The sequence below is a fragment of the Capsicum annuum genome, chromosome 8, assembly GCF_002878395.1.
Source record: "Capsicum annuum cultivar UCD-10X-F1 chromosome 8, UCD10Xv1.1, whole genome shotgun sequence".
NCBI classification, from domain to species: Eukaryota; Viridiplantae; Streptophyta; class Magnoliopsida; order Solanales; family Solanaceae; genus Capsicum; species Capsicum annuum.
The window spans coordinates 37,646,563-37,659,311 of NC_061118.1; the positions used below are offsets into that span (position 1 = coordinate 37,646,563).

The following is a 12,749-nucleotide window of genomic DNA, read 5'->3' on the forward strand; positions in this document are numbered from 1 at the left end:
TACCTAAATTCATGAGCACCATGGTGATTCTCTTGTGATTATTGTTCTTCCAAACCAAAACAGTATGAAGTATCTTTGCTTTTACATGATAAGAAAAGGTAGAGAAAATGCAAGGTTCTCGAGATTCTCAATCGCTTTTTAGGACGGCGAGAGGGGGCCGAGGACAACAAACAACTACTACTACAGAACTTGACAGTTCTGTCCACTTACATTTATAAGCTGGTGAAAACATCAAAAAACTATTTCAAACCACATATCGATAAGTAACATAACGGCCTGCAGTCTCACTTGGTCTGATAATTTTCACGACTTGCCCACGCTTTAGCCCGTAATATCTAGCAATTGGATCGGTTATCTGAATCCGGGGAAGCTGTTTCAGCAGAAAAAAATATTAGGCATTCAATTAGATAGAAAATTGACGATGATAATCAATTGTGGCTACGTAAATAGCATAATTAAAATCAATGGCAGGGCAATCAAAGATGGCCAACAACAACAACAACATACCCAGTGTATTCCCACATAGTGGTCTGGGGAGGATAGAGTGTACGGAAACCATACCACTACCTCTGAAGAAGTAGAGAGGTTGTTTCCAATAGACCCCAGCAATCAAAGATGACCATGGGAACAAAATGATCAGACAAGGCCATGACTGTGAAGATCAATAATGCATGCAAGGTAGGTTTTTCCATAGATATATCTCTTTGCAAAATTGGACCCAAGTTCCCTATAAAATTTCCCCTTAACCAAACCCTGATTCATAATAAAAGGCCAGCCGTAAAAATATATTAACATCAACATATAGCTACTCGATACAAGGTTTTGATGATAAATGGTTAAATTTTTCTATACTACAAAGGGAACAAGACACTTTCAGCTTCAATACTACCATGAAGCATGTTGGTTTATCTTCTTTTTTCTTTTTGCATCTTCAATTGTATCCGTTCAAACAAACTCATTGCCGATGGATTGAAGGGGGATACAAAACCATTATTTCTAGTTACTGCATTCTTTCACCCCACTAGGTGTCTATAAATATGCCTTCAACATTATGCACGCAACATATGACGTGAAAAATTTAGGAAGTGCAATGATATTACAGTTACGAACCTGTGTTTCTTTCACAGTGTATCTTTCCAACAAGGTCTTCTTTTCTTCAGGAGTAAGTGGCTGGTGCTCAGGAATTAGAACATGATTTTTTATGTTTACCAACAATTCTGCCTCCTGAAAAAGTAATCATACATCTAAATGATTAAGAAGATCAAGCATTCTAAGACACAATATATAACTATCAATCACATAAAGCAACTGCCATAATAGAAGCCAAGCGAGCTCCCCCATTTTCCAAATCAAACAAATAAAAGAAGACTCGGCCCTAGAGGAAAATAACCCTTTATAAGAGTGAAAGTGCTAGCAGAATCATTCTCTAAAAAAATCCTTACCAGCTTCGGATGACATAAAGTTGCAGAATCATTTGCAATAAATATTATTTTCAAATATGTGAAGTCATTCTGAACAGAATGCTGATTTGTTCATATAATGTACAATAATCTTAAGCCATTGTCTTGTGGCTTAGGAAGTCAAGTGCAGGCTGTCTGTGCTGGTTTAATCAATAATGGCAGCATATAAGCTAGTTATATACTTGAAAAGGCGCTTTGGATTCTATTATAATTTTAGCTATGAGTTGGAATTCGATCAATTCACTATTCGATGAGGGGGGCTAGGCAGCCCTTAGCAGTCTCATCCCTGAACTACCTCTCCTTTTCACTGCTTTCTGGCAGTGACACGAACTTGGCAGCCTCAAATGGCTGTAAGCAGTTTGGATATGCTTGAACATAGTAGGACGTAGATTCTTATACTTGACAATTGGTCTTTGCAATTTTATTCTAAGTAGATTCTTATACTTGACAATTGGTCCTTGCAATTTTATTCCAACTCTAGAAAGAACCTGAGCATCTATCCTTCTGAAACTTGAAAATGTCATCAAATGGGAAGGACCTCTAAGCAGATACAGGGTCTGCTGGAACTGGGGAATACTATCTAGTATCTTTTCTTAAAGTATCCAAAAAATCTGATGTTTTCAGCTTTGAAGCTTGGTGGTATATACACCAATATCCCCCCACCCCGCACCCCCACCCACGAAAAGTTAGTCATCACGAAGGACTCTTGTTTGACAAAGATCTTGATCTGATGAAACTCCGATCAATGTTGGAAGAAGGGTAATAGATGTAAATTTTTCCAAGTTCGGACACAAATTGAAGACTTTTATTAAGGTGCATCAACCATATGCAATTCAGAATTATGTAACATAATCTGATCCTACATTTTAATCATATAAACCATTTACAATGCCAATATATCTTTTTCATAATGAGCTACAACCACTTTAAGCATACAGGCCACAGATTTCTATCCAATAGCATTAGCCATGCGAAAATGGGCAACCCAGTGCACTAAAGCTCCCGCTAGGCGCAAGGTCCGAGGAAGGGCCCCACCACAAGGGTGTATTGTACGCAGCATTAGCCGTGAGACATAACAGCAAACTGGAGGCCTAATGAATTTCAAAAACTTACCTAAATGAAACAAATGACTATAGTGTCTTCTTTTACCCCTCCCACCCAAAGAATAAGAACAACACTAACTACAAGAAATGTCACAGGACAAGCTTCTCGTTCAGAACGCATATCTAGGGTAATGTGAAGTGGCATCATCACAATCCTATTTCGATACAAAGATAGCCCAATTATCAAAATGTAAATGGTATCATAACAAACTGTCTCTCTGATTTTGATGGTCCTACTACTTAGAGTAGTGTCAGATGCTCACATGAAAAGTAGTTGGACCAAAAATCAAAGAAACCAAATAACAAATGTACCAAAAATAAGTTGATCACAAGACTAGGAATAAACTAAGCCCTACAGCTATTTCATAACAATTTCAATCCTTTATTCAAGCAGAAAGAACAAGCTAATAGTAGAAATAGTATCGTGATCACCTGGAAAACCTCCAAGTGGAACTTTGTAGATATTTCACTTATGCAGGTACGAGCAAAGGGAGTCAAATTTTGTTGTACAATTAGGATTGCTTGGAAGACATCTTCTTTCTTCATGCGCTCTGTATAAGTTTTCATTGTCTTAACACCAACTTTTGGCTCCTCGGGAAAGAACACATATATCTGGAATCATTGAACCAAGGAAACAGCTGAGACATGTAGAAAAAAAATTATAAAATCCTCAGGTATTTACTGAATTAATGAAGTGACATACTGTAATGACATATTATATAGAAAATGAGTAACTTACGCCATAAAACCTGGAAAAAGATCAGCTTTGTTGCCGGAGAAATAAAATAAACACCGAGTATTTCATTAATTTAAGGAAAGATCTTCTTTGGATAGGTCATCAGAGATCAAAATATTTGACAAAAAAAAAGTAAAAATAAACTGATAGTAAACATAACTAAAACTACCAAAGAAATGAAATTGAAAGAACACACCTGATCAGAACTGTTGTTACGTTTGCCTTTCTGAATTACAAGGTCTTCTCTCTTCATGTTCTCGCCAAACTTCTGAAGGAACTGTTGTTTAGACATATTAATCTCAAAATCTCCAACAAGATAGCCCCTATCCGACAACATTTCCATCAGTGTCCTACGAACTCTGAAAAGTTTTGAGAGCTCCTCCTCTGACAGAGTCATCTTTGTGCTACTAGATTCAAAAATTCATAAAACAAAAAACTATTATGGTAAGGAATTTGGTGGAACTCCCAGTTACAGCTAATATTATGAACACTGAACGCATCAGGACAGCTATTAGTCCAATACAGGCGATGCTTTAATCTTCACATTGAAGCTAATCTGTTTAGGAATGTAAATAGTACTAAATGTCAGAGCTCTCAATTTACTTCTTCCAATTTGACTTGCATAAATGTTAAAAACTACATAGGTACGTAGATGTTTTCGTCCAACATGTACATAAAATCTAATACTACTACTAAACGTTGCACTCTGATACTTAGTTCATGAACAAAAGAATACATGTTATCACAAAATTCAAAGAAAGTGTTCTTCTTCCAACACAAGGTTCATTTTTAACATAAAAGTAGTGTCATCACTTTAGCGAGGAACTCAAGTATGCAAAAAAAAAAAGATAGGCTACACTATAGTCCCAATGAGTGGATACCTCTTTGAGAAGAGTGAGGGAAGCCCATTTAAAGACTTTGTTACCACTCTCTCGGAGAACAGGATAGAGGCTAAGAAAGAAGGGAATGTAGCGATAGACTACGTCTACAAGATACTAATGAATTTTATCTATGGGAGATTTGGTATAAGCCCTGAAAGCACTGCTACCGAGTTGTGCAATGATGATCGCCTCAGAATTTTGATTCAAACGTGTGATAAGTTGTTATTTGGTGAGCCCCTTAGAAAAAAATATCAACCTCGCTTCCTACCGTGTCAATACAAACTCGACCTTCAGTAAATGGTCGTATAAATGCAAGACCGACGTGAATCATATCTTTCCTTTCCACTCGGGTATTATTCAAAGTTGAAACATTGGCACATTTACTGATTCCTAGAGGATCATAAACAGAACTTGACAGACTCACACTTTTGATTCATTCTCCATATCTAGGATCACAAGGAAGCAGAACTTGACAACTAATCTATGTATGTTGAGGAAAATACAATCAAATCTCTTCCACATACAGCAAAACAATCAATCGATCGAGCATTTTCCCACCCTTACTATTACTGCTCCTTTAACCCAGCAAACAAAGTAGGCAAATGACACTGTTAACCAAAGTAAATATGTAGAATTAAAATTAATCCGTGCAACTTACTTTTAGTCAAATAAAAAAGTCACTAGTACATCACTTTTCTTTTCTAATATCGTTATATTGAGTAGGGGTGGACGTTCGGTATTCGGTTCGGTATTTTCAAAGTTCGGGTTCGATAATTCGGTATTTGAATGTAGATATCATATACCATACTTATAAATATCGGTTCAATAATTCGATATCGGTAAATTAAACTTCGGTTCGGTACGGTTTTTGGTAATACCATATTAAAGTTGGAGGCGTGCAAATGTACGTTTAAACTTCAAAGAGTATATTTAATAGAAACCCTATTTAGTATTCCTTTTGTTGCTTTTTACGAATATATTACTAAGGTCCAAGAGGTTCTTTTGAATGACTAATACTATTGTTTATTGGGTTGGTTAGACATATCGTAACATATTCGATATTTGGTAAATACCGAAACGGATATCTTGTACCAAACTCAATTCCGAATACCGAAATATCTAAATTTTACTCCCAAATACCGAATTCCAATTATCAAATTTTTTGGTTTGGTTCGTTAATTCGGTTTTCGGTATTTTATGCCCAATCCTAATATTGGGACATAGTAGCAATATAACGTCCCTTTCATTTCCATTGACATATCCAGGTAGGGCAGACGGAAAGTTACAGTATGTATACATACATGGTTAGATAGAAATTGAACATTAAGCACAAGACTATCAACAACAATAACAACAGCAGCAGAAATTGAACATGCAAATGAGATAGATGGAGCAAAAATTGTTACCTGTATGTTGAGCGCAACAAGCCAACAACAAAAGCTTTGTCTCTAGATTTTTGAATTTGAGCAGCGTTTTCAGTTTTGTGAATATTAGAATAGTGAGAATGTGAAAATAGTGATTAGGGTGTGCGAATTTCGGTTCAACCCGTCCGATAATTTGTTTATTGGGTTAACGGGTCGGTTTTTTAGCTAGTCGGGTCGGGTTCAATTTTTTAATATGGGTCCATTGGTTCGGGCTCGGTTATCTTGATTTGACATCGGGCATCCCGATAACAAAAATAGTGCAGCCCATTTATTTCCAAGTCCATTATACCCACTGGTGGCCTACTGCCCATTCCCAATTGGCCAATTCTCAAGCCCACCGTCCATTACCTTAGATTTAGGGTTTCATTCTCTCACTAGTCAGTCACAAATAGGGGCGGACGTTCGATCGATTCGGTCTGATTTTTTAATATCGATTTGGTTTATCAGTTTTTGGATTGACAAAAATGACATCTGTAACCAAACCAAAATAAATTCGGTTTGGTTCGATTTTCACAAATTCGATTCGGTTATTTCGGATTTTTGTTTCGGTTTGAAATATTAAAGTAGTTAGCCTCTCTTTTTCACAATTGAGCATTTAAAATTGATGGGTTTTCTTAGAAAAAATATTTTTTTCAAACCTATTTTTCATTCTCAAATATAAATAACTCAACATGGATGAAACGAAATGAAATAATCATAAGTTTAACATAATACATAATGTCATTAATCATTACATATAATATAACCTTGCATAAATAGTCAATAACAACAACAACAACAACAAACCCAGTGTATTCCCACATAGTGAGGTCTGGGGAGGGTAAGATGTACGCAGTCCATACCTCTACCTCTAAAGAAGTAGAAAGGTTGTTTCCGATAGACCCCTGGCTCGAGACACGGAATACTAAACAAATTCAAAGTAAAGCATGGAACAAGATGGCATAACATAAATACGACACCCACAAGTAATAGTAAACAGAGAAAAGTAAACAGACTCGTAATAAAGCATGAAAAAAGGTATCATAACAAGAATAATACCCCCACCAAGTAATTCCCTACACTAGCGACCCAAACTGACCCTAGTCTTCTGCCCTAATTCGCGTCTTTCAGATCTTCCTATCTAGGGTATGTCCTCAGTGAGCTGTAAATGCTCCATGTCCCGCCTAATCACCTCTCCCCAGTAATTCGTCGGCTACCCCTACCCCGCTTAAAACCATCCAAAGCTAGCCTCTCACACCTACGAACCGGGGCATCCATGCCCCTCCTCATCACGTGTCCGAACCATCTCAATTGGACTTCCCGCATCTTATTCTCCACTGGAGTCACACCAACCTTCTCCCGGATAGTCTCATTCCGAACTCTATCCCCCTTAGTCAGCCCACACATCCAACGCAACATCCTCATTTCCGCCACTTTCATTTTTTGAATGTGGGAGTTCTTAACTGGCCAACACTCTGCTCCATACAACATGATCGGACGGACTGTCACCCTGTAGAATTTGCCTTTAAGCTTGGGCGGTACCTTCTTATCACACAACACCCCCGAAGCGAGCTTCCATTTCATCCATCCAGCCACAATATGGTGTGAGACATCCTCATCAATCTCACCATTACCCTGAATCACGGACCCGAGATACTTGAAACTATCCCTCTTACATACCACCTGTGATTCCAACTTCACTACCACCTCATTCTCTAGCCTCAAGTCATTAAACTTGCATTCCAAATACTCTGTCTTGCTCCTACTCAACCTGAACCCTTTAGACTCAAGAGTTTGTCTCCACATCTCTAATTTATCATTCACACCCCCCGTATCTCATCAATCAAAACTACATCATCTGCAAAAAGCATACACCAAGGCACCTCTCCTTGAATACGCCGCGTCAACACATCCATCACCAAAGCAAACAAAAAGGGACTAAGAGTAGATCTCTGATGCAATCCTGTCAAGACAGTGAAATGCTCTGAGTCTCCTCCCGCCGTCCTCACCTGAGTTTTAGTTCCACCATACATGTCCTTAATTGCTCTGATATATGCCACGGGACTCCACTCACCTCTAAGCATCTCCAAAGCACCTCCCGGGGACTTTGTCGTATACCTTCTCCAAGTCGATAAACACCATGTGCGGGTCCTTCTTCCTTTCCCTATACTGTTTCACCAGCCTCCGTACCAGGTGAATTGTCTCCGTCGTCGAGCGTCCAGGCATAAATCCAAACTGGTTCTCCGAAATAGACACTATCCGTCTCAGCCTCACCTCGACTACTCTCTCCCAAATCTTCATAGAGTGACTCAATAACTTAATACCCCTATAGTTATTGCAACTCTGAATGTCACCCTTGTTCTTATAAAGAGGGATCATAGTACTCCACCTCCAAGCCTCAAGCATTTTCGTCGTCTTGAAAATTCCGTTAAACAATCCTGTCAACCATCTTAGACCAGCCTCGACAGAAAACTTCCAAAAATCCACAGGTATCTCATCAGGCCCCGTCGCCCAACCCCTTCGCATCCTGCGAACAGCCTCTCTAACCTTTGCTACCTTAAAACATCTACAATAACTAAAATTCCGACACTCCTCTAAGTGCTCCAACTCCCCTACACCAATAGATCTATCCCCTTCGTCATTCAAGACCTATGAAAATACGACTACCATCTATTCTTAATGTGGCCGTCCTCCACCAACACTGTACCGTCCTCCCCCTTAATGCACTTCACCTGATCGAGGTCATGACACTTCCTCTCCCTAGCCTTAGCGAGTCTAAACAACTTTTTTCCCCTCATTTCTCCTGTAACCCCGCATACAAGCTCTCAAATGCTGCCGCCGTAACTGCTAACTTAGCCTCCTTCCTAGTTAACTTGTACTCTTTCCTGTTTACCCGTTTCTCTTCTTCATCCTTACTCTCAACCAACTTAGCATACGCCCCTTTCTTGGTCTCCACTTTCTTATTAACCTCTTCATTCCACCACCAATCCCCCCGATGATGCCCGGCCCGGCCCCTAGAAACACCCAACACCTCACTAGCATTCTCCCTGATGCACCTAGCCACCCTATCCCATATACTATCTACGTCCCCTCTACATTCCCACACCCCTATTCCCGCCAACTTCTCTCCTATCTCCCACGCATTCACTGGCGTCAAGCTGCCCCACTTAATTATAGGTCTACACTCCTCACCCCTTCTCTTTCTATTCATCTTTATACCTAAATCCATAACCAAGAGTCTATGCTGGGTTGAAAGATTCTCACTCGGGATGACCTTACAGTCCTTACACAACACCCTATCCCCTTTTCTAAGCAACAGAAAGTCAATCTGGGTCTTGGCTATCATGCTTCGGAAGGTGATCAGGTGATCGTCCTTCTTCGGGAAGCCCGAGTTCACCACTACCAGCCCAAAGGACCTCGCAAAATCCAATAGAGTAGCCCCCTCTTCATTTCTTTCCCCAAAACCAAAACCACCAGGCACATCACCAAAGCCTCCCGGTAACGCCTCGATTTGCCCATTGAAATCTCCTGCTACAACAATCTTCTCTGAGCTAGGCACGCCTTTCACCACCTCATCCAAAGCCTCCAAAACCGCATCTTCTCCTCCCTATCCAAGCCCACTTGTGGCGCATAAGCACTACACACGTTCAGGGTAAACCCTCTAATGACCAACTTAATAGTCATCAACCTATCGCTGATCCTCTTTACCTCTACTACGTGACCTCTAAGCTCTTCATCTACTAAGATGCCAACTCCATTCCTACGCCTCTCGCTCCCAGAGTACCAAAGCTTATAACCATCCACATCCATAGCCTTAAACCATACCCACTTGGTCTCTTGAACACACGCAATATTAATCCTCCTCTTTCTAAGAATCTCCACAAGCTCTATGGACTTACCCTGAAGAGTCCCTATATTCCAAGACCCAACCCTCCGCCCACCAACTCTATCAACACGTCTTTCTCTACCGCCCCTGAGGCCAAACCTTGGCCTCCCTCCCATCCCCACTCTTTCCTCTTCCCCCGCCCCCACAATAGCCCCCCGCCCCAACCCCTCAGACATGACCCTATCCAACCATTAATGCCCACAGCCACTACTACAAGAAAATATAAGAAAATATAAACAATGGTAGTAACAAAGCAGCAGCAGAAAATACAAGGCTCACACAAATTAAAAGAAATAATCAAGAAACAAAACTAAACTCAAATAGGTAGAGAAAACAAAACCAAGGTAAGGACAAAACTAACAGTAAGAAAAATAGAGCACACTAATGGCCTGACACCAAGGACAGCCAAACAAATAATAAGGAGCGGTGCAAGACACGAATATACTACAACAGACACGCAAGTCAAGATACAAGAGATAGTACGATAAATAATATGAAGCAACATAAAAGGTTCAAAAACAGCAAGATAATAAAGACACCCTCAAAGCACACACTATATTCAAATTTTAAGAACAACAACAACTAGAAATCCAAATAACAGATAGGAAATCCCATGCAAATTACAGGCAACAAAAATATCAAAAAATCACGCAATAAAATAAAGTTCAAGGGTTAGAAGTCACCGAAATACGTATATCATGTAATCTGCTCTTGCTTGTTGTGCTGGAACCCGGCAAATTGGGTCGCTGGAATCACTTTGCCGGAAAGTCGTCGGCTCAAATCTGGACAGTAGTTGCAATATCCGGTAGAGACCTCCACCTGGATCTTCTGGATCCGTCGCCTTTACCACCGACGTCCGTCGAACCGTCAAACTAGTTCACCGAATCCGAATAGTGCAAATGTCTAAATATTAACTAGTGCAAATATCTAAATATCAAAGTTTAGATGTCATCAGGGTAATCCTGCGTGCTTATGGTACCATCAATTTTGTTGTCGGAGTTGGTTGGTGAAAACAGCGTTGCCGAAAAGCTGTCGCCAGAATATCGCCGAATGTTGTTGTCGCTAGAGCGTCTACTGTGCTTTATCGGATCTGTGTTTTGGTGATCGTCGCCGGAGCCGATCCTAATCCCACCGGTGATATCCGCCACTAAAAAGCAAAGAGGGGGAGAGAGAGGGGTAGCTTGGAAGAGCTACGGAGAGAGAGGGGGAAGAGAGAGGGGTAGCTCGAAAGAGCTGTGGAGAGAGAGGGAGAGAGAGGGAGAGAGAGAGCTCGAGGGAGGAAGGCAAAGAGGGTAACTTACCTTTGCCGGCGCCGGCGCTGGCTACTCAGTCGGAGAAGACGACCGTTAGGTGAACGTTAACTTTAGTGGAGGAGAGAGAGCGCGTTAGTGGAGGACAGAGAGAGCATTCAGCATAAATAGTCCATAAAATAGTCCAAAATCACCAAAATAGTCCATAAAATATTTGAATCACTAAAACAATCCATAAACAGCCTGCTGCGTATTAATTTGTTGTTAAATATTAATTGTGAATGTGAATTACTAAATATTATATATATATAATATAATATAATATAATATTATATATATATAATAAAATATATATTATTTATTTATTTTTAAAATTTAAATTTTTCAATTTAACCGAATTTTTTTTAAAAAAAACTGAAAACCGAATAAAAAAATCAAAATTTTAAAATTACAAATCAAATTCAATCCGAAAAATCAAAATCAAAATTAAATTTCCATGTGATTTTTCATTTTTTTGTGAATTAAACCAAAATATGCCCACCCCGGTCACAAACAGTATTGCACAAAATCACAAATTTAACTCAACTACTCAAGAGAGACGATTTTGCAAACCGGAATCTGCAAAATTGTTATATCTTCTATTGAAGATAGTTGGAACTCAGTTCATTACCTAAAAAGTTCTTCCAAGATTGCTATATCTTCACCTACTCAAGAGAGACGATTTGCTCGAAATTTCAAGAGACAAAAGAGGCAAAGAAGATTTGCTCGAAATTGCCGTCGGTCAGACCAAAAATTCTTCCAGCCTCCAGGTTTTCCTTCCTTTAATATCTCTATGCAATCTCTGTTCTACTTTATCTGTGTAGTAATTCCGAAGTTTAGCTCTTTTTCTATTGTTGTGGATTGTGGTCTTAGTGTTAGTGTGTGTGCAAAAATTTTTATCAATTAGGTATAGATATATGGTGAAGAACTATGGATTATAACCCTTTTTATATTAGATAAGATGTGTGTAGATGCTTTAATTAAGTTTCCATGGTGGTGATATCTTGTTATTTTGCATGTTCATGAGTACTATAAATATGTAGTGCACCTTTGTGAATATTATAGCCATTGTTGAATACTTGAAATTTTGAAATTAATCAAAAGTTGTCTGCTTTCACCATTATCTGCCAAATTCGTTTTTTTTAAATCTAAGTTCTTATGGTAATCGACAATATTACATTATCTGTCAAATTATGTGCCCAATGCCCACTACCCAGGCATGTTTATACTTATGTGCTTCTGTTTGTACGACATATTTATACTTATATGCTTCTGTTTGTACTGCCCAGTGCCCAGTTATACTTATGATTTGCTTATGTTGGGAAAATATTTTGAATGTTAACGGTTTAACCCGATAACTGAACCGATAACAATCAATAACCGATAAACCGATAATCGATAAGCCGATATCTTAATGGTTCTTAATGGTTTAACTTTATTACAAACCTATAATTAATATGTCAAATCGATAAACTTCAAAACCGAACCGACCGATATGTAAATAATAATTTTAGTAAAAATATATTTTTTTGTTTAGATTTATGTGGCGTGATTTTAATTTCGAGAGCCAATTAATTTAATTTTGATCATAAACTTAAATTTTAAAATCATATTAATCCTAAAGTCAAGCGTTGAATTGTTACTTCTAATATATAATTACACTTCAAGTATTTTGATAGTTCAGAACTTACATTGACAAGAAAAATCAAACGATCTAACAAGATGCGATCCCTAATAAGATATCTTGTTATCAACTAAGTTAAACACATATTATAGTCAATTGTTACTTCTAATATATAATTATATTTTAAGTATTTCGATAGTTCAGAACTTACATTGACAAAATATATCAAACGATCTAACAAGATGTGATAATCCCTAATATGATATCTTGTTATCAATTAAGTTAGTCAAATATTATTAATTGTTACTTCTAATATATAATTACACTTCAAGTATTTCGATAGTTCAGAACTTACACTAACAAGAAG

At 38.5% G+C, this 12,749-nt stretch overlaps 1 protein-coding gene across 2 annotated transcripts; it reads right to left on the reverse strand.

Moving 5' to 3' along the window:
- On the reverse strand, positions 1-5,822 carry LOC107846058 (DNA-directed RNA polymerases II and IV subunit 5A). Of its 2 annotated transcripts, none has more exons than XM_016690551.2 (5): positions 5,587-5,822; positions 3,496-3,703; positions 2,996-3,175; positions 1,111-1,224; positions 1-370 (listed from the first exon to the last, which is right to left on the reverse strand). In XM_016690551.2, the coding sequence occupies exons 2-5, from the start codon at positions 3,694-3,696 to the stop codon at positions 245-247; spliced, it is 621 nt and encodes a 206-aa protein (XP_016546037.1). In that variant the 5' UTR covers positions 3,697-3,703; positions 5,587-5,822; the 3' UTR covers positions 1-244. The 2 variants fall into 2 exon arrangements, with proteins under 2 accessions (XP_016546037.1, XP_016546036.1); XM_016690550.2 differs by having other exon boundaries at positions 3,496-3,706; positions 5,587-5,744.
- Positions 5,823-12,749: the final 6,927 nt, after the last annotated feature.